Source organism: Typha latifolia, chromosome 2 (genome assembly GCF_019914945.1).
Source record: "Typha latifolia isolate L0001 chromosome 2, TyphaL0001v2, whole genome shotgun sequence".
Lineage (NCBI taxonomy): Eukaryota > Viridiplantae > Streptophyta > Magnoliopsida > Poales > Typhaceae > Typha > Typha latifolia.
This window is the reverse complement of record NC_133087.1, coordinates 15035725-15063576: the sequence shown is the minus strand read 5'-3', so window position 1 is coordinate 15063576 and position 27852 is coordinate 15035725. Positions and strand designations below refer to the sequence as shown.

The following is a 27852-nucleotide window of genomic DNA, read 5'->3' as shown; positions in this document are numbered from 1 at the left end:
GAGAGATCCACATTTTTGAACAGCATTGGCATCACTGGGACATCTATGTGCCCACTTAATTGTCCTTTTCTCCGTAAACACACTGCTGCTTTGCCTTCTCTCGATCCATCTCTAATCCAAAATTACATTAAAAGGAGCTTTTTTGTCGTTCTCTGCCTTCCTCCTTTCACCCAAATGATGCCGCAAAAGTCCCATCTTTGTTAGAGTAATAGGATTGACCGGGTTGGAAGCTTGAGCAGGCAGAGAGGCTACGTTGAGAGGTCGTAGAAGACTGCAGTTGAAAGTCTAATTGGGGGGTGTTTGTGTAGGTGAAGAAAGGTTGGGACTTGGGAGAGAAGGAGGAGGCTTTATTCTTTCGTCTCCAGTCCTCTCTCTTTCATTTGACTCCTATTTGGGGTTCTTCTTCTACATTTAGCAACTTCGTTGGGTTTCTCTAGGTGGGTGTTCTTCAATTTCTTGTGGGCTTCTTCCAAATTTTTGAAACATGGTTGTGTTTTGCTAGGTGGGTATTCTTCAATATCCTACCAGTCTTAATATCCATTATTTCTCTCCATAGATTTCCTCCGATTGGTCTCTTTCGCTGCCCACCTTGGTTCCTTTCCTTGGCTTGATTCATTCAGGCTTTTAGTTGATTCCGATGAAGAAAGCAGCGCAAGGAACTCTTGGAAGCTGAAGGTCTGCTAAAGAATGGCTTGTTTTTACTACATCAAGGAGTTATACAAGATTAGGAAGCAGCGGAAGTCTGCTCCGGCGCCGAGCTCGACCACCGTCAGCTCACCCGCTTCGAAGAACAGGATGGCCTGTTCGGATGATCTCGCTATCGCGAAGGAGACGAGCAAATCATCCGGTTCCGTCTCATCGCAGCGAAGCATACCGGAATTGTATGAGCAGAAGGCTCACAACCTGAGAGAATTTGAGCTCAAAGAGCTAAGAATTGCTACTAGTGAGTTCAACAGGCTTCTCAAGATCGGCGAGGGCGGGTTCGGGAGCGTGTACAAAGGTTTCATCAAGCCTCCCGGCGGGAAGGGAGAGAGCACCGTAGTCGCGGTGAAGAAGCTCAACCAGAATAGCCTGCAGGTATAAATCGTCTCTTCGCTGTTGTCTTGATTCATGATAAAGAAAGGTAAATCATAGAACATCTGAATCAACTGTTATAGCTCTAATCTATCTGATAGAAAATTGTTGTGTCATAAATTGAATAACTTTAGATGCTTCTATATGGTAGTTCGCAATTTTCTTCAAATGATTCATCGTGAGAGCCTATAGGACATGTAAATTCTTATTTAAGAAAATTGGCAGCTCTAGATCATGATCAGCAGTGTCAATCTTCACTTTAAAGATCATGCTTGAACTTGATTAGGACTGTCTTCCAATTCTACCAATCAGATCCTACTTCACTTTGAGCGCCTCGCACTTCTAATTTTCACTGATAGAATTGGGGCTCCAATGCTAAATATATACGTCGAGTATTTCCTCTCTTTTTGATTCTTTTTTCCTCTGTCAGGGTCATAAGCAATGGTTGGCAGAAGTTCAATTTCTTGGAGTGGTTGAACACCCTAATCTCGTGAAGCTCATCGGGTACTGTGCCGTCGATGGTGAAAGAGGAGCCCAGAGGCTGCTGGTCTATGAGTTTATACCTAATAAAACTCTAGAAGATCATTTATTCAATAAAGCCTATCCTTCCCTTCCATGGGATGTGAGATTGCAGATTGCTTTGGGTGCTGCAGAGGGGTTGCAGTATCTGCATGAGGGATTGGAAGTCCAGGTTTCCTTTCAGAATCTTTTTATATTCTACTGAAATTGAAGACAGATTTTATTACTAGACTATCTATCATATGACTCCGCATCTTTTTTATGTGTATTTTATCTTCTTCTTTTTTAATCCAAGACTGGATAGTTTTGCTGCGGCAATAGTTAGGATCTTCACCTCCAAGTATAACATGATGGAGAAAAATAATCCTAAGACACCAATGAATTTTCAACCCAGGTATCAAAACCCTTATAGGTTAGAATACTGGTGAAAGTATTAGATAGCGCACCACATTTTTATTTCTCTCATCACATCCTATTTTTCTCTTGATAATGATTATAATCTTGAATTTATTAAATATCCAGATCCAAATGTAATATTCTTATGTAATCATTTTGGATTTAATATTTTTCCATCCCTCGATGTTTCTTAAGGATCCAAACAGGGAAAAAAGCTCCTATTTCTACTGTCATTATCCTTATTCGGTATTTTGCAATCTTTGGATCAACCTGTCAGGCAAAGCAAACTTAATGCTCTTCATACTTAAATATCTTTAAACTTACACATTAAGCAGGAATCGTTCACTTACATTGCTAACCTACCTCTTCTACCACAGACCTTCCTTTTTGTAATGGGACGCTATCTTTCCAGAATATCCCAATTGGAGATCATGATGTTCTAGAGCCTTAAATTCAATGGTGGAATTCAACTTGCTGTTGATGAGGGTACTTCCATTTCTAGAGTAAAATCACATGGATTGATGGCAATATTGGAAGAACCAAATTCTATGTTGAGTCTCAGAATAACCTTGAGCAGATTTGTGAAGAAGAAAATTACCTGTTGTAATTCGAGCTTATACAAGTAATAAGATGGCATCCTGCGGAAATTATATGCAATTTTTGACAAATGGTGTTCCATTCTATTTCACTTTTACAGTAGATGTCAAGCAATGGTTGTTGAGTTCTTCTTACAAGTATTAATTATGTCAATTCATGATTTGATAGGTGATATATCGTGATTTCAAAGCATCTAATGTGCTACTGGATGAAGAGTTTAAACCAAAACTGTCAGACTTTGGGTTAGCAAGAGAGGGACCATCAGCTGGGCAAACTCATGTGTCCACTGCGGTATGTCTTGGTTTATCAATAATAATAAAGAACTATATATGTCATATATGTATATATATATATATATATATATATATCTCATATTCCTGCTTACCAGAATATCGCCATGTATCACGGAACTGCAGTTCTGTTTCATTTTCCGTTTGTTGTTCATATTAGCAATTGAATGAAACTTCGTATGTTCAATTTGGTAAGGTAGAAAATCTCTTCACATCTGATAGAAAGAGGACATTTTCCATAGAGGAGCCAAGAGCTCTAGGTGTTCAAGTCTTGCCATGCATTGGGTGTTAAAATGGTTGAGTTGAAGACTTTGACATGCACTAGTTGCTGCTAGTTGCCATGTTGATCATTTTCTTTCATTCAACTCTACTTAATGTAAAGTTCTTTGTTAATCTAAGTAGGTACTCATATGTCAATTCATTCTGACTAAAAGGATCGGTTGACATATTCACTCTAATAATCTTTTCTATCCAAATGCCTCTGATTATATGAGAACTTATTCGATGTTTTCTCTTTATGCCAATTAGGTAATGGGAACTTATGGCTATGCAGCCCCGGATTATGTTGAGACAGGCCATCTCACTGCCAAGAGCGACGTTTGGAGCTTTGGCGTCGTACTATATGAGATCCTCACAGGCAGGCGCACAATGGAGAGAAACCGTCCGAGGGACGAGCAGAAACTCTTGGAATGGGTGAAGCAATATCCCGTTGAAGGTAAACGTTTCAGTAGGATCATGGATCCGAGACTTGAGAATCAGTACTCCCTAAAAGCTACTCGAGAAATCGCTAAGCTGGCGAATAGCTGCCTCTCAAAGCACGCAAAGGATCGCCCCAAGATGAGTGAGGTGATCGAAAGTCTAAAGCAAGCCATGCAATATAAGGAAATGGACGGGCACGTCGATCCAAGTGAAGAGAGCTCACCGCTCCACCGAGACATGGAGAAGCAAACCGAGCAACCTACCGTTTCAAACTCCTTGAGACGGCGAATGCTTCACCTGGCTAAGCTAGGGGAGAATGCAAATATGGTTCGAAGGAGGAGATTTGTGCTCATGAAGGCTGCCAGTCCAGTATGATTTTGTTGCTAGTGATGGCTTATTTCCATGCTCTTTCATGGTGTTAGTTTAATTTTGTTGTAGCAGTAGCCAACAGGAGCATTCCCTTGTGCCTAAGCTGGTGTATATTTTTGACTATCACTAACAACTCTTCTTCTTTTTCTTTTTTTCTTTTCATTTTTCTAATAGATTTGCTGTTGTGGTGTACAAAGTTATATTAGGTTGGCAAAAAGTCTAATATTATTACAAAAGTTTTCAAGCTTTGGTATCAAACGTTCACACACAAATGTTCAAAATTATTATTATTTTTTTATTCTTCTTTGAATCATTAGCCTAGAGGCTTGTTTAAGTGGGCCAGGCCCAATTAGTAGAAGCCCAGCCCAAAACCCTTCACGGCCTGATCGCGTGGAAACCTGGCAGCACCAAATAAGGAACAACCACGAGAAGCGGGAGGAGCAACTGACACGTGGCGAATGCGTACACGCTGATCCTTGCAGCATCGGACGGTTCAGATCCACCGGCTTGTGATCTCCCACCAACTCATGCACGTACGACCGTATCAATTGCTACCACCTCCGACAAAGAGAGGATAAAAGACAGACAAAGGCGATCACAGTGCTTCAACTTACGGTACCTTCAATATTCCATTTATAGAAATATCAAAAATATAAAAGAATTAATATATTATTAATTTAATTTCACCTAAAAACCAAATCAGTTGAAAGGAGGGAGGGGAAAAAAAAAGTTTTTTTTTTTTTTTTTCTCCTTTTGTTTTCCATTTTTCTTCTTTTGGAAATTACGGAAGGAAGACATGGATGCTTCCGGTCACGATGCTTCTGCAGACCGGGCAGTACTCCCTGCCAACTTCGCACGAATCGCAAAGGCAAAGGTGGCGGCACGGGAAGAGGACCACCGAAGCCGGTCTAGTCCGGCAACCCCAGCAGACCCGGCCGGGATCGACGTGGGCCGACTCGGCGTCCTCGGCCGGGCTCGACTCGCCGACGCACTCCTCCGCCGCCTCCTGCAGCTGAGCCCGGAGCGCCGCCGCCGCCGCCTGCTCCGAGAGCGCCTTGGCCTGCCACGCCATCGACTCGGCCTTCAGCCGCGCGAGGCGCTCCTCGAGCTCGGCCGCGTGCCGCCGCGCCTTCTCCAGCTCCGCCTCCTTCTCCCTCATCCGGCGCCCCGCCCCCGCCTCCGCGGCGCACAACAGCGCTCGGTAGTGGCTCCGCCGCCTCTCGGCTAAAGCTCGACGTAGTTGCTCTCCCTAAAACCCAAAGTTCGCATCTTTATCCCATCTCAGAATGAAACCATAGCAGAACCATTCTTTTTCTTTAAAAAAAAAAAGAAAGATGAGAAATTTATACCTGGGCATGAATAAATCGATCGATTTCGTCCCTGTGGCGGTTGATTTGGGCAGTGAATTCGTCTACGGAGGAGAGAACGAGATCGGATTGGCTCTTCCCATGTTGGTGTTCTCCAAAAGAGAGGTGTAGGCCAGTGGAAACGAGAGGAAGTTGATTCATAACCATCGGCGAGGCTTCTGTAACCAAATCAAACATCTAAAGAGATGGAAAAAGTTTAAAAGGAAGAACAAATAAAAATTTAAAAAAAAAAACCCAGTTGGGCTCTCGCCTTCGTACCTCCATTGGAGAAGAAGATTGCGCGAGATGGTGGTTGGGAGAAATCCATGAGCACAAACAAACCGATCACTTCAACAAAACGAGAACCGCCATTAGGAAGAATCCGGAGCAGAAAAGGAGGACGAAACGCCAAAGATATCGATCGCCTTTCTCACCACCTCCGACTATAACCGAAGATTTCGAGGGGAGGAATAAAAATTACGACTCCACTTTCCTTAATACATGGGTTTGATTTGAGATTTCGAGTCCAAATGAGGGAGGGGGGAAGGATTACTTGGCCAACTCTCGTTGGTTGTCTCCCGACTGCAGCAAATTTCCTGCAGCCAGCGGTGGCGGTGGGATCTGCTGCTCTCTATGATTTCCTTGGACTTCCCAGCCTTTGGGCTCCACGCACCAATAACTTCCCCAACTTTTCCAGCCTTATCCTTAAAAAAATGACCAAAAATATATCATTAAGTAGATAGGAGATTAGGGCACTTAACCTAATCTTGATTGATTACCGAACAAAGTTCATGAAATCGAGTAGGTGAAAATATAATTTTATTTTGTTTTTGTTGATGGTGCTACTCTTTGGCACGTTTATTATATCATCTAGAAAAAAGATAAAAGATAAATTAACTAGGTATTATATTATTGGTTTGATGGTGCCCAACATTATAATGCTGATAGATAGATGGATCTCTTTTGAGATAATTCCACAAGAGTGAAGAGTAGAGTAGAGAAGAGATGGATGTGTTGTGATTCTTAATTTTCAACACTGGGCCACCACCCCCTTCTACGGCATAATAATTTCCAACCAGGTTGTTGCTATGCACTCAACCATATACCATCAATTCTATCTGTTTAGGAGACCAGTCCATTTTAGAGAACAGAAGGATGTCATCAATCTTAATATTAAAATCAACCCTATGTGGGCTTCTGACTATTTTAAGAAGAAAGATAAATATTGCAATCGGAATAGTGAGAAGATAGTAAACTTAATTATCAAAGAGTATATGTGTATTCATATACTATTATTCGAATACGGATATAAATTTAGATATCAAAAGCGAGTAGAAAAAATAATTGATAAAAACTACTGTAGAAATAAATATATATCAATGCATGAGATTGAATGGCCAAAAGAACTCACCTGGTGACTGGTGTTCTTCTTTTTGAGCATTGAGAAAGACAAAGTTGCAACCAAAAGGGACCCAAAATGAATGAACGAGCATCATGTGACATTCTCATACATATACACTCAAAATGCTAACAGCTATAAAGATAACTTCAAAGCATTGTGGAAGGGAGAACACCACCTTGAACGTTATGAAGAATTTCTTTTGCAAATAACCAACCTACATTTGAATCTTTATTGTAAACACCCACCTTCTCAAATATTTTCTCTAAAATATCAACCAAAATTATTTTAACCCGGTAAACTTTATTTATATTATTAAGATATATATTTTGAGAGACAGTAGTTTAAGAAAGTAAAATGATTTTTTGTTTAATTAATAGTACTTTATAAAATTAAGAAAAGCGTGAATACTACTAATAGTCTCAACTTAGTCAAAATTACAAGAAAACATAATGATACAAAATAAAGTTTAATAGAATATAATAATTTGGACCGTAGTATATGGGATAACGCTAAAGGGGTCCATAGTGTATAAGTGTTCTTGGATTCAAATCCCACTGACATCGATTTAACTGAATTCATCGTTCAATTTTTCCTTCTTTTAAATAATAATTTGGTCAGCAAAATGTATTTAAACTAACTAATAATTAAGATACTTTAATTTGGGTCTAGTTTTTTTTGTTGCAGAGCAAGCATCCTCCAAGATGCATTACATAGTCATGCACTGATCACCTACCCAATTTTGCCAATTGCCACCATTTCTTGCTTGCTTTATTGATGACAAAATTATAAATAACACCCAATATTTTAACTATCTTACAACTAAAGCACTCTCTTTTTATTTACAATAAAGTCTTCTATTTATTAGAAAAATATCTGTCTATCATTTTCTAGATAGATATCTAGTTAACTTATATATAAATCCTAATTAAATACTAAAATTACATCTAAACACCGAATCTCATAAGATACAAGCGATCTAAAATAACAGTTGTTTTATCCCAATACTAGGGGAGTGAGATAAGAGTAATTGAGAAATAAAAAGGAGAGACTTATTTATAGTATAAGCTAAAACATAAGGTGTCATTTATAACTTTTTTATCTATTAATTAGATCAAAGCTACCTTCCCTTCACATGCCTTTGCTCTATCTCTCTAATCTCTCTCTCTCTCTCTCTCTCTCTCTCTCTCTCTCTCTCTCTCTCTCTCTCTCTCTCTCTTTTAATTGGAGAGGAAAATGGAGAGAGACATCATGTGAGTTTTCCAATCTCTCTCTCTCATTCATCACGGATTCAGTTTATACAAGCAATATCTCTTTATATTTTAATAGTCCATCAGGCTTGTCCTTTTTTGCCTTTCTTTTTATTTTCTACTGCTTCTGGTGCAATCTATCACTGACTTTGGTGAGAGAAGCCAAGTCATGGGTGCCCCATGCCATGCCAACCTCATTATGACCTTACAAGTATGCCAGCCACAACCATCATGAATGGCATGTAATTTGAGAGTGAGAGAGAGAGAGAGAGAGAGGATAAAAGAATTAATTCATTTCAACCAGACGATTACAAGTCTGATATTTGAATAAGTCTCACAACTTAACGAAGAAAAAATATACTGTCAAGGAGCAATTTGATTGCCCATCATCTCAGCTAGTCCTGTAGCCATTCAATTTGATTGCGAAGACATCTCAATTGGCATCACTAGCAAAATAAACTTAAGATGGCAAGGATTAGAGGAGTCTTAACATGCTGATATGATAGATTACTTTGTGATTGAGATGACTAATTTAATTACTTGGATCTAGTCTTGTAAAATAATGTAACATCATTGCCATATGGATGTAGCTGCTACCAAGTACCAAGCACATAGTTTTTTATAAAAAAATCTTGTAAAGCTAAGGAAAGAAAACCATGGAGATTGAAATCTTTTAATCTGTAATTCCAAATCCACTTTGTTAAGCTTGGAATCTAGCTACGAAGTCAATGTTAATTAGAAGTACGATGTGATACGAATACCCACCACACCAGGTTAAACACGCGTTGTTACATAAATATATATTATACAAGAAAACAACCTCCAGAAGGCATCAACAGTTCAATGCCACTTGAAAATAACTAAGAAGAAAGATTCATTGCAAACAACGTGAGATTTTGAGCAAAAGCCCATGGATTCATGGCGTATCTGGAAACAAATTTGTCTCATTGATAGATTTGACTATAAACTGTATGACCTTTTTATATTCGTACTTATTGATAGATTTGACCATAAGCTGATAATAAACATAAGATGTTCAGATAATGAGCTGAGTGCTTGCCATAATCCGTCCAGTAGTATTATATGATATGCAGATGGTGAGCTGGTAGTAACAATCCCAATGACCAATAACAGCAAGTTGAGATTACATCAAGGATGGCGTGATAACTTATCTGCAACTCAACCTAAAACAGATAGATAAAATATCTGCAACTTCATATAAATTGAAGAGTCAACTGATCAAAGTAAAACCCAAACAACTTCAGAAAGAAAAGAAGACAATATTATAACCCCTCAGATAGTTGGTCAGCAAACAAATTACGAGTAGAATACCACATAACATGAAGTGGTTGAACAAGATAAAAAATAGATTCCAGCTATTTCATCTGTTTTCTGATGTCAAACAGACGTGTCTACCAAACCCCAATGTCAGAGCATTGGTCGCGATGCTCGTAATGGGAAGACAATAATCTACCATAAAATATCCACGCATCAAAGGAAGAAAATATGATAAAATGAGACTTATTCAACATAAGCACAATTTATTCAAATCTCTTTTGTATCCCTCCCACGGCACAAGTTTGCACCTAAGTTAACTCATCCTTAATGATGAACGCAAAAGGGGTCCCTCTATTACGATGAGTCATTTAACCAGATAATGCAGCATTAAGTGCGCTGTGAACATCCACAGCAATCTGTGCCTCAGCCTTCTCCAAGTCCGTGGTAGCAGAGCCAAGCTTTTGGGTGAAGTCAGCGAGTCCCTTTTGGACCAAGCTTGGATCAATGCGGTCAACTGGAACAGCCTCGACAGCCACTATATCAGCGATAGAATTTGCATGGATGAAGGCAAACCCACTGCTGACAAAGTATTTCGTTACTTCATTCCCTTCATGGACAGAAAGAAGGCCTGGCTTGAGCTCTGCAATTGTGGCGACATGACCAGGCAAAACACCCATTTGACCTGTTGTTGCTGGTATGATGACCATATCGACCTGAATAATCCAAAAAAAGGAAAATTGACCAAAAGATAATGCCATGTAGCTCAAGAGAAAAATTAACTTCAGCGTGATGTTATTTCAGGTACTTAAATATATGTAGGTAACCACAAGAACTTCAGTTGTAAACATGGTTCTAGATAGCAGTCATCTCTAAATCCATCCATGGGCTACTCATCATCTCATTGGGAACCATAAGCACAATATAAGGATTCTGAAGTGTTCTCATCACACTTACGTCTCACCACTATGTGTATCTTCCTCTAACATATGTTTTGTTCCTCCGAAATACTTGCTACATTTTGCTAAACTAGTCAAATATTGAATGCTTTTGTTGGTGTAATCATGAACTATCTCCAGTTATCTCCTTGCAAGTACTGTATTTAGGATTTTTCACATATAGGCCCAACAAACCAGATTATGCTGCATAGAAGCTAAGCACATCCCCTTTTCTTAGAAGAGACATATGGGGTTCACAAACTGATAATCTACCTTAATAATAATCAGAAGTGTTCCATACCTCTACCTATCCATTCCATGACCTCACAGGCTCACATAGATTGAATAAGCTAATATTCTAATTATAATGCAAGTTATAATAGCAAGACTCTCAAGGAAGCCAACCAGTACCAATGCTGCCTAGGCAAATGTTATGTTTAGACATAACACTTACTGACAAAGTAAGTTCAGAAAAGGGCACCAGGAAAGAGAATTCAAAATACACAGAATAGTAAAGCTAGCGCTTTTTTCTTTTGACTAACCAAAGTTTGTAATTATCCCAGATGCAAGATAATGCAATAAGTGGTAACTGTCAATGACATGGAGAAATCAAGATTAGGTAATTTACAGTGCACAAGATTAGGAAGTTTTTCCTTCACTAAGTGGTAACTGTAAATCAAGATTAAGTAAATTACAGTGAACAAGCTTAGGAAGTTTTTCTTCACTAAATGATAGCTGTCATTAACGTACAGAAATTATGGAATTTAATGTATTCTAAGGAATTTCTGAGGTAAACAAGAGATAGTAATCAAGGGTTCTATGCAACAAAAATCAGAAGGTTGAAGTTCCTATGTGAATAAATTACTTCACATAGACAAACACTTAAAAGTGAATGTGCGGTGCATATTAACTCAAAAGAACGAGCATTCTGTAGAGACTCAAAGTTGCTTTGGTGGAAAAGGAGTTAGGGAACAACCATGTAACTTCACATAAATACCACCAATCACTCAAATTAGCAGCAAATTTGCAAAGCTAGTTCACTATTTCTTAACAACCATGTAACAAGAGGTGAAATCCCCTTAAATATATTTTCTGCAGCATCCAAATGAATCTTGCAGGACTAATGAGCAAAAAGAATCCATTTATCCATTTACAGTAGCGCACAATCACCCTTACCAAAAAAAAAAGGTGTGTTGAGACTTTGAGAGAGGCTGGCAACAAGAACATTTGACATCAGGCACTAAGGCAACATGTAATCCACTTGATGTATAAGGTGTACTATTGAAGTAAGCAAGCTTGCTGCATAACCAACAATTATTCATTTAAATAGGCAGATTTTAATTCAATCTTCCATATCATCATTCCTCCAGCAAAAATTTCTGAGTATACCGTAAATATATCTTTAAATATTGCTTTATGATTCAAAAATCAACCCAAAATAATCTTTCATTTTCGTTGTCACCAGGATTAGTATCCAACTGTCAACTTGGACTATCCCTGAGGGTGCACTGATCAATATCCTTGAGGGTGACTGTTGATTTCTTTTGTAGTATACAATCAAATCCTTCACAATCAAGTGGGCATCTCTCTAATCTTGACCACCACTGGTGATTGAACAATGATAGACATACCCATATATTGGCGCATCTTTACAAAGAACCGCAAACTGTTTGAAGTACTTATAACACCTACAGACACTCTTTAGAAAAAAGACAATCAAATGCCTAATATTTGGCATCAGTGGCAAAAGATCACCGTCATCTCTCAACATACATACGTCTTATTAGCTATAAGCGGGAAAGAAAGGTCAGAAATTGAGTTCGGTCAATATAATTTACAGGAGTGCATGGTGTATTAGTTAAAGATCCTAAATGGGAAAGAAGACCATACGTGAATGAGGTAGTGTTGCTATCCAGCACTTGTATTATTGTGTATGAATGCCCACCACATAGAGGAGCAATTTCCAAATGATACCTATCAAAGTGTAATACTTTTGACACCCACTAAAGAAATCAACCCTAATAAACCTAGGAGTAAGATACAGTTTAGGTTTCTTTTATTGAAGTTTGTAGCATTACTCATATCAAACTATCTTGCCACAAATGTGCGAATCAATATGTTCTCAAGTATCCATAAAAATACAATTACTTATGACTGCAGATACTTTTATCACGAGGAAGCCCTACGTGTCAACCAACATTTCCACAAAGCAAATAAAAGAGAAGAAATCGCATACTGGCCCACAACGAAACCAGATCCAAAGCGAGAGCAAAGAAAGAGACCAAACCTCCTTGTTCGCGATCTCAGATTGGTAGGGGAGGACGAAGTTAACAGTGAGCTTGGAGGGGATCGAGGAAGGGGTCGGCGGTCGGGGCTTCATGAAGGAGAGCGGAGTCTTCGGGGGCTCGATGTTGGGCGCCACCTTCCTCCACGCCTCCACGAACGCCGCATCCTCTGCGGGCGCTGCCGGGAGATCGGAAGAGAAGGCCCGGGAAGCGGCGGCTGCGCCGCCTTGCCGACCGCCGACGGCGCGGATCACGAGGCGCGAGGCTTGGCGATACATGATGGCGGCGAATTGGGGGCAGAGGGAGAGGTCGGATTGGGGAAGAATAGAATGGATAGTGGAACGGGGGCGTAGTTTAACCAAAATGGCTTCCTGGGCGCAGGATAGTGGGCGTAGTTTAGACGGGTCTGAGTTTAATATAATCAGATTCGAATTATAAACTGGTTGAGCCACCTAATATGATTATTAAATAGGTTGTGTTTTTGTTTCTTTTACCTCATTTAAGTTCTTATTTAATTCAGGAATAATTTTTTTCTTATTCAAGAATACAATCGCTTATTCCAAAAACAATAAGTAAATATTATAATAACTATATTTTTAATACAAATATTATTTATTAAAATTAAATCTTATATTATACACTAACTCAATTACCGATATACCTCGATACTTATCTTTTTAATCTATTATATCAAATCAAATAATATATTATTATAATTTCATAAAGAATAATTATTTATTTTTTCTTTATTTTATATCATATTAAATATAGTTATTACACCTTTATTTCATAATACTAGTGGACATAAGAATAATTATTTTTAGAATAAATACCTCTTGATAATAACAAATAAGAATTGATATTTCTATTTGAACCTTATTCTATATATGAATGAGGTCTTAAAGAGTTTTTCTAGTACTTTTATACTTTCTTGCGTAAAAATGTTGTAAATGAACCCCTTTGGTATGACTAGGAGAAATTATAGGCCATTAGCGTCTCTTCTAAAATCAAAGTGTTCCATTGAAAAGTTTGCTCGAGTCGCCTCTTGACCTCAGACATGCTCTATTCTATAAATATTAGATCTTTCTCCATGTGCCTTAATTATGGCCTCTTCAATAAATCTATTAACTATTTATTCTATATGGTCCTGCTTGGAGGTTGAATTTAATCTTGCCTAACCTAATCTTCACTATTAGGACTATGGCTAATGGATTCACTTAATCGAGACTCAAATGAGAGCCTAAAGCGCTAATTCTTATTAGTATATTACTGTGGCCCACCAGTACATTTGGAAACTTGAAATGATGTTTGCTTTAACAACACATTCGAGTTGGTGCCTAAGGTTTGAGATCGTACCCTTAGGATCTCTTTAGAATTTTTGTGATCAGAAAGTTGTAAGGCCGACAAAGCCCATTGCCACCGATCCTTCCATTTAGTGGGAACGTCCTCGGGTTAGATAAAGATCAATTCAAATGGTTTCTTCATAGAGGCCACTAGACTTGGGTGAAAATGGGCTTTGTTGCTCAACAAGCTAATGGTGATCTTATTCTTGTAGGCAATTGATATGGAAAGTATGCTTCTACACTTGGTGTTGAAGCTTTTGCAATGTTGGATGCTCTTCATGCTATTACTTAAATTGCTGCATGCTAACTTAACTAACCGGCCCTCTTCATGCTATTACTTGGTGTTGAAGCTTTTGTTTTTTGCGAGGCCAATCGGGTGTTTGATTGTCTAGCAAGCCTGGAAACATCCTAAGGATTTGGTTGTAGCTGAGTTGAAGCCCCCATTATTTTTACAGTTTTGTGCCTCTGATATCAATTGAGCACTTTCTAATCGTGAAACTTTATGTTAATATATTTTATTTTTTTAAAAAAGCCATATGCTATTTTTTTCGTCTAGTTCAGCAAATTGTTGAACCATATAATGGATTTCAAATATAAGTAGTTGAATTAAAAAGCAAGTTATATGAAAATTAATTTGTCATATAAATTGCTAAATAAATCACCAAAATAAGAGAAAAAAATATTAAAGGATAATGATTTTCATATAAGTCGCTGAACGAAAAAACAACATGCATAAATTGTTGAATTAGATAATAACTTTCTTAGAATAAATTATACTTATTAAGAAAAACAATTTATACGTAAGTTACGAACATAGCAAGTGATTTACAAAAAAAAATCGTCATTTAATTTTCAAGTCATAGAGGAGAGCAAGAAAATCGACATTTAATCTAGTTCTCTTAAGAGATGAGTCCATTATCATACCAAAATTTACTATAGCAAAATGACAATATTATATGAAAGTAAAAAAAATGAGATTTTTAATTGTAATTACTAATGTTTGTTTTTTAAAATATTATAATTGTCGTTGTATTTTTAAAAACTTCTTTCTCTCAATTTTTGACAAAATATTTATATAATCAAATAGATGGAGAATAAAGTATTTTTATTCTCCATATAATCAAATATCGAGTAACATTAAATAGGCTTAAAATATATTACATACTTTATATAAAGGGCAAAATGGTGTTATGATATTTTAAAAGTTATCAGCGGCAATTATATATATAGTAAGAGATGTATGTAGATGTATAAATGTATCGTCACTTCCGCCTTCGCATTCGTTTCCATCTCTCTTAGCTTCCACTTTGCTGCTCGATCGATCGATCGATCGATCGATCTGGTTTAGGTGGTGATGGCTCCTGTGTCGGCGTTGGCGAAGTATAAGCTGGTGTTCTTGGGTGATCAATCGGTGGGGAAGACGAGCATCATCACTAGATTCATGTACGACAAGTTCGACAACACCTATCAGGTGGATCTCCTTCTCCCGACCTTGATCTCGGAACTAGGGTTTCAGATCTTTCATTCCTCTTTTGGTTTCCTTGTAGATGCTCGTTAAGTGGTGGAGATCTTACCTGTTTAATGGGCTAGGGATCTTTTTGGTTAGATATCTTTGGTATAAGTTTATTTGGATGTGAGATCTAGCTCTTGATTTCCCAGTGATTGCAAGATTACGTGACACTTAATTGTAATCGTCCGTTTTTTAGGCCGATACTTATCGAGAGATCTGGATCTGCGTGAAGACATTGTTAGAATCAGAAAATTAACAGTAGAGCTATTACTTTTGTGGATCTCATTTTTAAGTCACTACTTGATTCTAACAATGAATCAGTTAGCCCTCTTCCTCCTGAGCCACCACTGAGACTTGTTGGAATTTGGCTTCTATTTTCTGACTTATCTGCGGACTCAAACTCATGTACCTTTCTTGTTGGAGTGCTGAAACTTGTTTATTTTCTGCTTGGTATGTATGTAGGACAACTGAAATGCGAATTAATCTCGGTATAACTGGCTACCATTTTGTGTTGAATGTGGGAAAGATAATTGATCAAGGCTGTCAATTGAATGACGTCAAGGTTCCTTTTCTTTTGTGGGGTTGTGTTTGCTACTTTCTCTACTGATACTGTGTGAGTGCTTGCGCATCCTAAGTTGCCTTATACAGTATTTAGTCCTTTAGGGTGCATAATTTGCTCTCCCGAATTGGAATGAACTACATTTGGTTTTTTTTTTGTTTTTTTTTGTTTTTTTGTTTTTGTTTTGTGGATTGTCCCCCTATGGACTATTTCACTAATCTACATAATGGAAGCTTTTCTCTACTTGTTTCAATATTTCAATTACTCAGAAGAATTCCAATTATTTCATTTAGTTTATGTAGAATTTCATATATTTAAACTACTTGATTTGGAAATCGATAGGCTTTTGTGATAAAGGTTGCTACTGGAACCATCATAAAATGTTAGGATTACGCTAATGGTTCATGAAGGCAATGCCTTGATGGTAAACAAATCGAGTCAAGTGGTAAGTCAGACCCCATCTAACAGTTTGATTGATACATTTAGGCAGAGTAATTATAATGTGTCAATTTACATATCATAATGAACTTTATAAAAGGCATGCGTAAATATTGCCCCTTTGTTGATGCTCTTTTCAAAGTCTGCCACAGAATCTTTAGGACACATTCCAGTCTTTGACATTTTGGTGGTACAGAGATTTGGGCTTTGCGGAGGAACTTACCCACAAATATAGGATGGTGTATTGTACCAAAGGATATTTATTATCTATAACCACCACTAGGAAAGTGGCCCCTTTTATAGGTTTTCTATATTTCAGAATTAAGATTAATTTGAATCACTGTTTTGAAAAGCGGAAAAGGCGGCCGCCATGGCAGGGCGGTGCACCGGCCGCCCCACCATGTTGAAAGGCGTCGGCAAAAGGCGGCTAAGCACCTTGGCGGGCTGCCTAGGCACTAAATAGTGCTAGGTGGGTCGCCTGGCCCGACTTGGTGGGCTAGCGCTTCGGCTCGCCAAGTTGAGATGCGGTTATTAGTGAGCGGGTTGGGTTTTATAGCGGACCGGGTTTAATAAAACTAATCAATTTAAATGAGTTAATTGCTAATTGCTTTATGAATTATTGAATTAAGATTACAGAGAAGGAATTTGTTTCATTGTCATGCATTATTATTGGGGAATTACTAATTGCCTGGTATTTAAGTATATAATTTCTGATTAGAGAATTTTGAAATGTGATTCATGTGAATAAACTAGAGTTAGTGAATAGATATCTCAGTTATTCAGTTATCACTAATAAGCAATTAGCCAATGTGATTATATTATTTAGTGTTTTGGTTTAGTGCACTATTAAAATTTCTGTATATACTGTACTTATTTATTTATATTAAAAATGCTAGACCGCCTTGTCACTCGCCTTGTCGCTCGCCTTCCGCCTAGGCGCTAGGCGGTGGGGTGACCGCCTGCCACCCGCGGCCGCTTTTTAAAACATTGATTTGAATTACGAATTGCTAATCAATTGCTTGATTGTTTCCATTTGTATTCAGCGAGGAAGAAGAACTAATTAATTGTTGCAGGATTTTTCTAGTATTAATTTCCTATTTCATCCAATATTGTGCAGTCTGATATTATTTTATATTTGTAAAGTATATCTTTATTTAATATCATCTAAAATTAGTAAGACAGTAACAGTGGAAACATTTTAATTTTTAAACTGTCGTGCCCATGACTTTTTACATTGATGAACAGGCTACAATTGGCATTGATTTTCTGTCAAAAACTATGTATCTTGAAGACCGAACTGTCAGACTGCAACTTTGGTATGCTCATTTTTTCACTATGCTTTACATTAATCAATTGTACGGCACTATAATCAGATGAACATATTCTTGTCCCAAATCCTACATTTGTTGTGTATAATACTGTAATGTAGTGTCATTCATATGCTAAGTGACAGCCTCAGTGCATCTTTTTAATCCATAAAATCTTCTTCTGCTTATCATTCTCCTTTTCTTTTTTCATACCAGGCAATTCATTTTCTATCCACAACTTTGTTTGTCTTGGGCTTAGGGCTGGTTCAAGCCCTAGGCAGCTTAGGCAATTGCCTAAGGCCCCTGACCCGAAGAGTGGTCACCCGCATACTTTGGGGCTCAAGGCTACAAATTTTGGGGCTATGTTACCTAACGACAATAATTAGTGGGCCCCTTTATATCCCTTCATTCCTTCCTGCAAAACAAGTAACTCCTGATCCCTAAACTTATTGGGAAAGACCAAAATTGACTCCACAGTAACACTCAAACTTGGGGCTTCAAAGATAGATGTAAAATTTTCTTTTTCTATCTATTTCTGGCCTCTTCCATTTAATTTGTGGCTGTTCTTTTTGTAAAGCTGAACCAATTATCTAGCTGACTACTGAGAGCTTCTTATTGATTAGCATTATGTAAAACATAAGGTCGCAGACAAAGAAAATGAACTGCCAACTTTATTAGGAAGAACAAATTGGGCACGTCTAACTGCATCAATGCATGGAGCTCCCTCTTGTGCAGTCTCTAGGAAGGCTAGATGTATTATTTGAAAGCCTCTTTCTGTAGATCAAACTTGCAACTACCTATGTGCAAGTGTGTGGCAATCCTTACCACCCAGTTAGTGATGTCAATCTTAGGAAGATGATATCTGATCACAAAGAAAGGCCACTCGGAAGATGATACATGATGTTAGAAATTAAAATTATGTTGAATTAAATTCATTGTGTTGTGCTTTATACTCTGAGGATCTCATTCAACTATTTATGTTTCTTTCTTTTACTCTGACAGGGATACAGCTGGCCAGGAGAGATTTAGAAGTTTAATTCCCAGCTACATAAGGGACTCTTCTGTTGCTGTTATTGTCTATGATGTTGCAAGTATGCTTTCTTATGAAGTATAATAAACAAGACAATCGAACATGAACCGCATCACTACTGTGGATTAGAATGTTCATTCTTAAAGTTCAAAAGATTTTTAATAGAAAGTTATACTTATATTATTTTTCTGAATGCTTTTTGAACTGTATAAATTTTTCATACTTGAGATTTTGAAGGTTGTTCCCATGTTATTCTTCACTATCCTCTGTTCACATATAAGCTTTTAATTGATCATGCTGTCTTTTCTTTCCTTTTTTTTTCCCTTGATGTAGGCCGGCAGTCTTTCTTGAACACTTCAAAGTGGATAGAAGAGGTCCGCACAGAGAGGGGCAGTGATGTCATCATTGTGCTTGTTGGAAACAAAACAGACCTTGTTGACAAGAGGTGATCAGTGATGATGCTTTTATGCTTTTACTATAATTTTTTCTCTTTTTAATTTTGTCAACTTGTCCATCATTGGTTACTTTCCAAAGTAATGATAGGGTAGGACTTGTAAATTGAGGTGAACTATTTGGAACTAGTGAGTGTCTCCTTTAATGCGTGTGCAAAGCATAGGTACCAAGTATTTATTATACATGTATTATAATACATACACAACATAGAAAGTTTACAGCTGACTAGGGGTGTAACGAGCCGAGCTTGAGCAAACTGAGCTAAAATGGGTTGTCAAAATATTATAATAGTGATTTTTTTTCTTCAAAGTTTGAGCTTGAAACAAGCTAAAATGGGTTGGCTCGATAAGGCTCGAGAAAGTTCGAGCTTGGCTCGTTAGCTCAAAAGTGTTTCATGGGCATAGGAAAAAAAATCAACAGAAAAAACATTAATAAACCACAAGACATGAACATCATGAGGGTAATCGATGTAGAAAAAAAAGATTCAAATTTTTGCCAAAATAGAATTAGATTTTGATGACCTCATGATGGATAGATATAATCTCAAGTCTACGGAATCAACTTGGTCACAAAAGCTTAGAGAAGATAGGTGACAAACAAGCACCAAAATCGACAACTTCTTTTGCAAAGTTTGTATCAAAAGGGAATCAAAGGCAACTTGTAGACTACAATAGCCGATGGAGTGTCGAAGTGCTATCAATGACAAGTTGTGATGAGGCGAGAGGAAGAAGAAAAAAAGTTGGTAAAGGCGTGACCAGTGGAGAGTCAGAGTGTTGTCGAAGGTTTAGCGAGAGAAGAAGAAGCTAGCGGAGAGTCAGAGTGCTACCAACAACAAATTGCGAGGAGGCAATAGGAAGAAAAAGAAGGTTAGTGGAGAGTCGGAGTGCCATCAGAGGTTTGGTGAGAGAAAGAAGGCATTTTACGACCCGAAATAGGAATCATGATCGGCCATGCATCTCAATATGCTTAAGATACACAGAGTCTTATTAATACATTCTACGTGTACGATGGCAAAATAATAGATAAAAAAAAAATCTGTTTTATGAAAATTCAAAACTAATTGCAATAAACATAAAACAATGTTAATATTTGAGTCTCTAAACTAAATAAATAAAACTTCTAATCTAAAGCATAAAATCTAAATGAGCGGAAAAGTAAATAGGTGAATCCTAAGTGGAGGTGGAGTCCGGGTACATCTCGCTCAGTCGCCTCGCTGTCTATTACTTGAGATAGATAAATAAATACAAAAAAAAAGAATCCATGAGCCAACAACTATAGCTCAGTGAGTGGAATCCACTCGAAAACTAAATAAATTTTAAATCATATTAATGCTGAATAAAATTAAACTAAAAGCAACAATATCCATAACAATATGCGATAGGTATGCTCTTTAAATAATAACAACGATAACAATAGAAAGAGTCACAAGTTGTAACCTTGCATGGTTTTAACATATTAACATCTTTTTCAAATATATACTGTCATATGTCTCAATGGGTTTAAACCCTGTGGATCAACATCAACTAGAAGTCACCTCGAGATGACGCTCGGGACTTTTCTTCATAGCTGATCCAGTTAGGGTCATCAGATGGTATCACTATGTGATCAATACACTCTGTCTTTTCCACTAACCGTTGAGAGAAGTTAGAGTCACCTAGAAAATTTCTCATTCATCATAGTACTGTTCTCTAACCCTGCCAGAGTCACCTAAGAAAGTCACCGCAGTGATCTGATTTAGGACTTTTCTCTGGACTTCCAGATAGATTTGAGTCACCACGGAAAATCGCAAGTGATTTATACCGGGATTGTTCTCTAAGTCGTACCAATACTAGTCTCATTTTTTCTTTTCACTAAATTTAATATTTGCACAAAGTATGGTGATGCACTGAATATAATGATTAAATGCACACAGATAATATAACAATTAAATTTTTGCACGTAAGGATGAAATAAATAAATTTGCACACAGAAAATTACATGGTCCGACAAAGGTACGAAATATAATAAAAATAAATATGTGAGTGAACCCACTCATCTGAGTCTAGGCAAGACAACCGAAACCTCAAATCTCTAGCTCACGTACTAAAAATCACCACCTTAAATAATAAATAATAATAAAATTTTAATTTGAATAATATCAATATTTTTAAAATTTAAAAACTAAAAAGAACTAAAATGGGTTTAATTTACTCATTGGATTGGGCTGGGCTACTGCTGGCCCGACACATTCCAAAAATGAAGTTAATCGGGCTGGGCCAAAGCCCAGCCAAAAAAGGAAAACTAATCAGGCTAGGCCAAGGCCCAACTGAGAAAATGGATTGGGTTGCGGTTTAGCCCGCAGCCCATCCAATTTATTTGGTTCGGGTTGAGTTTGTGGATCCAAAATCCAAACCCGAACCCGAACCCGAACCCAAACTCAAAAGAAAAAGAAGGGGTTGGCTCAAGTTAAATCGGAGCCCAACCCACCCCTTTTCTCCCTCCTCGCGTCCGACATGAGGAAGGGAAGAAAATCAGAGAGAGGCCGCCGGTGATCTTGCCGGTGGCGGGTCACGACCGGCTCCCTCTCTCTCTCTCTCTCTACTTTTGTCGTCCGCACGAGGTGGAGGAAAACTCACCACCGACGGCCGACGCCGATTGGAGCCACGAAGGCTCCCTAGAAGACATCACCGACACTGGGCTAGGAGCACGAAGCTTTCGGTGACGATGCGGTTGCGACCCGAAGCCGTCGGCCGTCCTGATTTGCCGATGAAGTCGAGAACCCTAATTTTTAGGTATTTTCATTTTGCCTTATTAAACTGAAATTAATTTTGAGTGGTGGGAGAGGGCTTACTGACGAGTCGTATGGTGGTCTTTGATTGCTCTGGCGCTCCGGCGATCCGATTCCACAACGACGACTCCGACGGTGAGAACAAAAAAAGAAACGAAGGAGGGGAAGAAGAAGAGAGAGAAGGGGGGGGCTGAGATGGTTAAGCAAAGAGAGAGAGGGGATTAGGGTTTTTAAATTTATAGATTAAAGAAAAATCTTGATCTAATCCAATTCGGATTAGGCGCGATTTTGCCCTGCACCTCATCGCGTGCCGGAGAGGGAGAAGGGAGGGGCTGCACGTGCACCCTCCTCTCTCTCAACCCCTAAATTTATTTATTTATTTTTATTTTTTTATTTTGACAAGGCAGGTGGAGAGTTGGGGTGCTGCTAGTGAGAAGTTGTGAGAATGTGAAAGAAAGAAGAAGGCCGATAAATTTTGGAAGGGTTTTGGGCAAGATTGGCAATGGGTCATAGTGAGATTTAGAGTTTTTAGAGAGTGTATATATATATATATATATATATATATATATATATATATATATATCTTACTATTCATTGGATCGAAGATCCAATGGTTCTAATAACTCAAATTATATATGTATGTATGCAACAAGCTGAGTCTATATCGGCTCGGCCCGATTACTTCTTTAAGCCAAAAAATTGAGCTCGGCTTGGCTTGTTTAGAGCTCGAGTGGCTCACAAGTTGCTGAGTTATTTTGACAGCCTTATATAGGAGAGCTGACTTGCAAACTAAAAGTGGTGGTTACGAAAGCAAGAGTTTTTTACCAAAGTGCTGCTATAGTAGAACATATTTTTCAAAATACAGTATTGTTCAAACTTGTACAATAGTAAAAATCACTGTCTTAGACAATGATTCTTAGTAAATTAATCATTTTTTTAATAGTTTAAAATATAAAGAAAAAGTTTATATTATCATAACTTTGCACTGGTTTATATGTTTTGGACATAAAATATATCATTGTAAAGACATGAAAAAGATCTATAAGATAAAATGACAATTATTTCTCTCAACCAATTGCGCTTAGAATCGCAAAATAAAGACCATAGCTCCTCTGAATTTCAATTTTAATTTTTTTATATAATAGTTTATAAATTGTCTTCTCTGAAAGCATTTTATATAAAATAATGGTGAAAAAAATTTCGTTGTCTAAGACAATTATTTTCCTAATGGTTTTCCAGGGTATTGAAAAATTAATTAATCTACTAAAAATCACTGTTTGGGACAATGATTTCATTATTGTACTAGTTTGAGAAATAATTTGAATAGTGATATACTTTGAGAAATAATTTACACTGTAGCAGTACTTAGTCAAAAACTCACGAAAGCAAACTCCAAACAGCAGTTGCAGTGTACATTATTGAATATGCTTACTACCAAAACTAAAGGAGAAAAAAAGAAGCAAGCTCCTTGTTTCTTATGCCTCTGAGCCTGATTCATTTTTACTCGTACTCTTGGGAACAATCCATTGTGTCATCCTAGTCAGATTTCTTACTTTTGGATTATTTGAAAGCAGGGATCTAAAACTTTTGAATTGTTAAATAGGTAAATTAGGTGTTCTCTGTACTTGTTTTGACTTAGATACTGAATTTTGAGTGCTATATTTAGTACTGAAACTCAATTTGGTTATCTATAATTGGATCCTTTTCTGTCAATGTTTAATTGTTTATGTTGGTAATCTAAATATGGGTCCATTTACATCGATTTGTGTAGTTATTACCTAGGAAAGTATACCTCCTCTGGCAAAGTTAGGCATGTGCTGTGGACATTTTCTTTTCTGTACAAATGCAAAGAAAAGGGAGAACTTCTTATTTGTTGCCTATGCAAGTAATCACAGAGATCTTATTATTGCTTTAATTTGGTACCTAACCTCCTCTTACCTGTGTAAACTTTAGTCAGTAATTTGGAAGTACAATACCTTTATCATCTGATGCTAACTACTTTCTTGCCTGACCTTTATCAAGTTCAAATGAGGGTTGTTCAGTTAAGATCATATTATTGCTTAGAAAAGAAGAAATAATTAATCCTAGCGGAATGGAATAAAAGATCGAGTCATTGCTAAGTGAATCATAAGAAGAATCAATAAAGAGTACTGGTGGTAGGTTCTTTTCACCCTATGTAATTTCTGGAGCTACTTGGATGTTTAAACCATAGTACTTTGTAGTATCTAAAGCACTGCTGAGACAAGTATAAGATAAACAAGAAAATAGTAGATCATATATCTTTTTAGAGGTTTTCAACCTAGCCTTACTCTCATATTCATATTGCTTACTTTTATTATTGACGTATTGCTTGTCAAGAGGTCTTCAACTTAATTTTAAAGCCTCATTAAATGTTTGCATATGATTGATTTTCTTTCTGATACAACAGGCAAGTATCAATAGAGGAAGGAGAAGCCAAAGGACAGGATCTTGGCGTCATGTTTATTGAGACAAGTGCCAAAGCCGGTTTTAATATAAAGGTGTGTTTCACTTCCTTGGGTTTTATGGCACCATACCACTTTGGAAATATTCCAAAGAGAGTTCTTGGGTTTGATTGAAGCATACAAAGTATGATAAATTTTCAAATAGAGCAGATGTTTCTATGGTTCGGCTCTATGGTTATTCAAAACAAGGAGGTGCATAAATGGGTTTAACTTCAAGCATACAAATCCTGTTTGCCATGTAGAACTATGTACACCATCAAATTGCTTATGCTAAGGAATGACATCCAAGGTTTTAACGGTTATCATCATCATTTTCTTTGACTTGAAAATGGAACATGTTGGACGATTGAAAAGCAGATTGTAGGAAACTATTAGGCGATCCTTTGAATAATTCTGATCCTTTTTCTTTAAAAGTGGAAGTGCATGTGGAGATGAAAGGATAACTGATAACTTGTAGAGACCTCTCAGTTAGTACACAAGGATTATTAGCTACCAGTTCCGCTTGCAATAAATACTAAATCCACAAGGAATATTATCTACAACAGTACTTTTTTTACTTGTCTTTCTTTTCTCTCTTCTTTATTATCGTTTCAGTTCTCCATCTTGCATCTTATACTATTCTGCTTTCTTTCTTGTATCTATTTCCACAAGGTGAATACTAACAATTGGCGAGGTCGCTGCAGGCACTATTTCGCAAGATTGCTGCTGCCCTTCCAGGAATGGAGACCCTTAATTCAACAAAGCAAGAAGACATGGTTGATGTGAACTTGAAGGCGACAAATGCAAATTCATCCCAGTCGCAGCCACAGTCTGGGGGCTGCAGTTGTTGAACCTCATCCAGATTTTGTTCCAATGGAAGCTATAAGGTTATCAGCTATAAATTGACTATACAACATTATTTGCATCAGAGCTTCATCTGCAAAGGAGGATCCATGAAGATTGCAGTGCAGTGGTGATGAACTAGTATCTCGTTATTGTGTGCTTTACTCCAGTTCACATTTAGTAAATTTAAAGAATTTTTGGCACTGTAATTGCAGGAGCTGTTCTTTTATTGTGGCTTAAACTAGCTATATTGGATGTGCCATGGTGCACGTCTGCCTAGAGTAAATGAATATTAGAATTTAGAAGCCTAGAGGTAGATTTTATTGTGTGATATATTCCTAGTATTTGCCTGTGATGAAACTTTCCTGGACCTGAACTTTTAATGTGTTAATAGTACTCTCGTGGCAATAGTTTCCATTCTTACCTCCTTGCTTCTGGAGTTCTTACAATCTTGCTTTAAAATCTAAAGCGATTATTAGAATGTAAGAAATGCATATATGCTATTTTCTTCTTTTTATTATTGTTTCAGATGGCCTTTTTGAGCTGATGTGTATTTGCCATCATTCTATCAGCTGTTTTACAGGTCAAAATGGCATTCATAGAGTGCTAAAGGAAATAATGATTTGAATGATTATCTATAATTACATCAAGATGGTACCGATCTTCATTGCATATTTTTTTTGCCCTCTACCTACTGGATGGGCCATAGTGATGATTCTAGTAAGATTTGGATGAAATTAAATTGCCTCAGGTCCCTGAAGTGCAAAGCTGGCATTGTTCAGTCTGCTATACCTATGATGAAACGAGGTCAGTGATCCCTTCTGACATTACTATACTTTTCTTAGCGCACCAAGTGATTAGATTAGCATCTTTCTCTCTTTCTATTTATTTTCCTCTCTTTAGATTTGATCCTTAGGCATACAATCCGACTGCTATATTCCTCTGGTTCTTCTTTCTTTTTCTTTTGCTGGGGAAAATGTAAAAGTGTTTTAAAGTAGGAAAGAGAGAATGCCTTTCTCTCTCAAATGCGTCAAGGAACTGTTTATGTTTTGATGGACATGCACATACAAGCAAATTAAGCCATATCGTAATGACCCACACGATTGTGTTGCTAGAAACTGAAGATGGTCCTGGAGCTACTCCTTACCTACCAGGTACCAGCTTGAATGCATTTGGAGTTTTCTCCGTTGAGGGAAACCTCCATCAGTTGCAATAGTGAGGAAGAAACTGATGCATTTTGTTGAATTGTAACTCTCAAAGTCGTTCCTTTCTTGCACTAAAATATAATCTCTTTATTTTTAATAGTATCTTGAATGTAGTGTTTACTGCATCAATTTTGGCTTTCGTGCATATTTGAGGTAGCAGACAAGCAAATTTTGTCTGTCATCATTTCCTTCACATTTATTATTAGTCGAGACCTCAATAAAAGCTTGATTGATTACATGTTGAAGAAAGTTGCTCGTCTACTCAGATTGTACTGGTGCATTGAAGATTTAATGTTTGTCATGTTGACCTATAGCTTCTTTTTTTTAAATATACTATAGATATTTTATTTACAGTTTCAGAACGTACATTCGACCTATAAAAATTTATTTTATAGATCTATAATTTTATTTGTATCACTTTATTTCTTTATAGTTAATTAAAATTATTAATTTTTTTAATTATATTTGATTAATTTAGAAGTCGAATTTAAAGATATTTATTAGAGATAAAATTGTAAATAATTAGATAAAGCTTTCAACACATTTAAAATGATTCCGATTATATTTCAAGTGATAAATATATGATAAAAATATATACATATATTTAATTTATAAAATTTAATCAGTATTATTTTAAATGTGTTGAAATACTTATCAAATTATATACAACTTTATTTCTAATGAATATCTTTAAAATTAATTTTATAAACTGATCAGATATGATGAAAAAAATAATATTATTAATTTAAATATAATTATAATAGAATAAAGTGACATAAATAAAATTATCGGAACTAATTAAATATTGGTGCAAGGGTAAAATATAAGTTCTCCCTTCTTTTGGTTTGAGAAAAGTTCACAGTGATATCATGCTTCGGTGGTAAGGGACCACAAAGTTGACATGAACCACAAAGTTTACAGATAAATATGTTCTTATTGCTTCAGTAGTAGTGAAAAAGACTGTTCTTGGAGCTCTTTGACATAGGTAACTTGTTGAACCGCATAAATCTCTACGGTTATTTTTTTTAATTTTTATTTAGATCCAGCAGTCGTTACTTTAAACTTCATCATGTCGTTGGTTCCAAAGTTGTAGCGTCACAAATTTAAATTATCTCAATGTCCTGATCTAGCTACTATTATCTATCTGTTGCTCTACCTATGCTTCCTTTTATCAGGACAGGCAAAGTTAAAAACTCTTTATTTCTTCATACTGATGAACCTTTGACTGATAAGAAGCTCATGAGTCATGACCATCTCTAAATGGAAAGAAGGGAACATAAGTTACCACTTTACCCCCCCCTCCCATTCATGGTTTCTTAACAAGGATGATTTGTTACATCAAATATTAATATTTTCCTTCTTCCTCACCGAGCTGAGCTCAATGAGAGGGGGGATTCAATAAATTGCTCCCCTATGCGTTCCAACTTCACCTACTTCCAAATTTGATGGTAGCTAAGCTATCACATCTAAACTCGCAAACTTATTAAAAACTCATTTC

At 37.0% G+C, this 27852-nt stretch overlaps 4 protein-coding genes across 6 annotated transcripts; 2 read left to right on the top strand and 2 right to left on the bottom strand.

Moving 5' to 3' along the window:
* The first annotated feature begins 195 nt into the window (after positions 1 to 195).
* Positions 196 to 4188, top strand: LOC140782307 (probable serine/threonine-protein kinase PBL19). 2 transcript variants are annotated; one of them, XM_073128797.1, is made up of 5 exons: positions 196 to 437; positions 557 to 1077; positions 1505 to 1765; positions 2755 to 2877; positions 3405 to 4188. In XM_073128797.1, exons 2-5 carry the CDS (start codon positions 688 to 690, stop codon positions 3948 to 3950), a joined length of 1320 nt encoding a protein of 439 aa, XP_072984898.1. In that variant the 5' UTR covers positions 196 to 437; positions 557 to 687; the 3' UTR covers positions 3951 to 4188. The 2 variants fall into 2 exon arrangements, with proteins under 2 accessions (XP_072984898.1, XP_072984899.1); XM_073128798.1 differs by having other exon boundaries at positions 203 to 1077.
* A 357-nt stretch (positions 4189 to 4545) lies between these two features.
* On the bottom strand, positions 4546 to 5935 carry LOC140782308 (probable BOI-related E3 ubiquitin-protein ligase 3). 2 transcript variants are annotated; one of them, XM_073128800.1, is made up of 3 exons: positions 5570 to 5935; positions 5294 to 5488; positions 4546 to 5193 (listed from the first exon to the last, which is right to left on the bottom strand). In XM_073128800.1, exons 1-3 carry the CDS (start codon positions 5573 to 5575, stop codon positions 4726 to 4728), a joined length of 669 nt encoding a protein of 222 aa, XP_072984901.1. In that variant the 5' UTR covers positions 5576 to 5935; the 3' UTR covers positions 4546 to 4725. The 2 variants fall into 2 exon arrangements, with proteins under 2 accessions (XP_072984901.1, XP_072984900.1); XM_073128799.1 differs by having other exon boundaries at positions 5294 to 5469; positions 5570 to 5818.
* A 3264-nt stretch (positions 5936 to 9199) lies between these two features.
* Positions 9200 to 12839, bottom strand: LOC140782468 (ATP synthase subunit delta', mitochondrial-like). Its single transcript, XM_073129053.1, has 2 exons — positions 12440 to 12839; positions 9200 to 9930 (listed from the first exon to the last, which is right to left on the bottom strand). The coding sequence occupies exons 1-2, from the start codon at positions 12713 to 12715 to the stop codon at positions 9586 to 9588; spliced, it is 621 nt and encodes a 206-aa protein (XP_072985154.1). The 5' UTR covers positions 12716 to 12839; the 3' UTR covers positions 9200 to 9585.
* A 2174-nt stretch (positions 12840 to 15013) lies between these two features.
* LOC140782520 (ras-related protein RABH1b-like) lies at positions 15014 to 25572 on the top strand. Its single transcript, XM_073129131.1, has 6 exons — positions 15014 to 15251; positions 17533 to 17603; positions 18597 to 18685; positions 18958 to 19069; positions 24273 to 24363; positions 25011 to 25572. Exons 1-6 carry the CDS (start codon positions 15135 to 15137, stop codon positions 25155 to 25157), a joined length of 627 nt encoding a protein of 208 aa, XP_072985232.1. The 5' UTR covers positions 15014 to 15134; the 3' UTR covers positions 25158 to 25572.
* Positions 25573 to 27852: the final 2280 nt, after the last annotated feature.

Coding starts and splice junctions, on each gene's coding strand:
- LOC140782468 (XM_073129053.1), bottom strand. CDS start 12,715: ATGTATCGCCAAGCCTCGCGCCTCGTGATCCGCGCCGTCGGCGGTCGG. Junction 9,931..12,439: donor CTGAGATCGCGAACAAGGAG/GTTTGGTCTCTT, acceptor TGGATTATTCAG/GTCGATATGGTCATCATACC.
- LOC140782520 (XM_073129131.1), top strand. CDS start 15,135: ATGGCTCCTGTGTCGGCGTTGGCGAAGTATAAGCTGGTGTTCTTGGGT. Junction 15,252..17,532: donor AGTTCGACAACACCTATCAG/GTGGATCTCCTT, acceptor ATTGATGAACAG/GCTACAATTGGCATTGATTT. Junction 18,686..18,957: donor TATTGTCTATGATGTTGCAA/GTATGCTTTCTT, acceptor CCCTTGATGTAG/GCCGGCAGTCTTTCTTGAAC.
- LOC140782308 (XM_073128799.1), bottom strand. CDS start 5,618: ATGGATTTCTCCCAACCACCATCTCGCGCAATCTTCTTCTCCAATGGA. Junction 5,470..5,569: donor AATCTTCTTCTCCAATGGAG/GTACGAAGGCGA, acceptor ATTTGGTTACAG/AAGCCTCGCCGATGGTTATG. Junction 5,194..5,293: donor ATCGATTTATTCATGCCCAG/GTATAAATTTCT, acceptor TTTGGGTTTTAG/GGAGAGCAACTACGTCGAGC.
- LOC140782307 (XM_073128797.1), top strand. CDS start 688: ATGGCTTGTTTTTACTACATCAAGGAGTTATACAAGATTAGGAAGCAG. Junction 1,078..1,504: donor TCAACCAGAATAGCCTGCAG/GTATAAATCGTC, acceptor TTCCTCTGTCAG/GGTCATAAGCAATGGTTGGC. Junction 1,766..2,754: donor ATGAGGGATTGGAAGTCCAG/GTTTCCTTTCAG, acceptor ATGATTTGATAG/GTGATATATCGTGATTTCAA.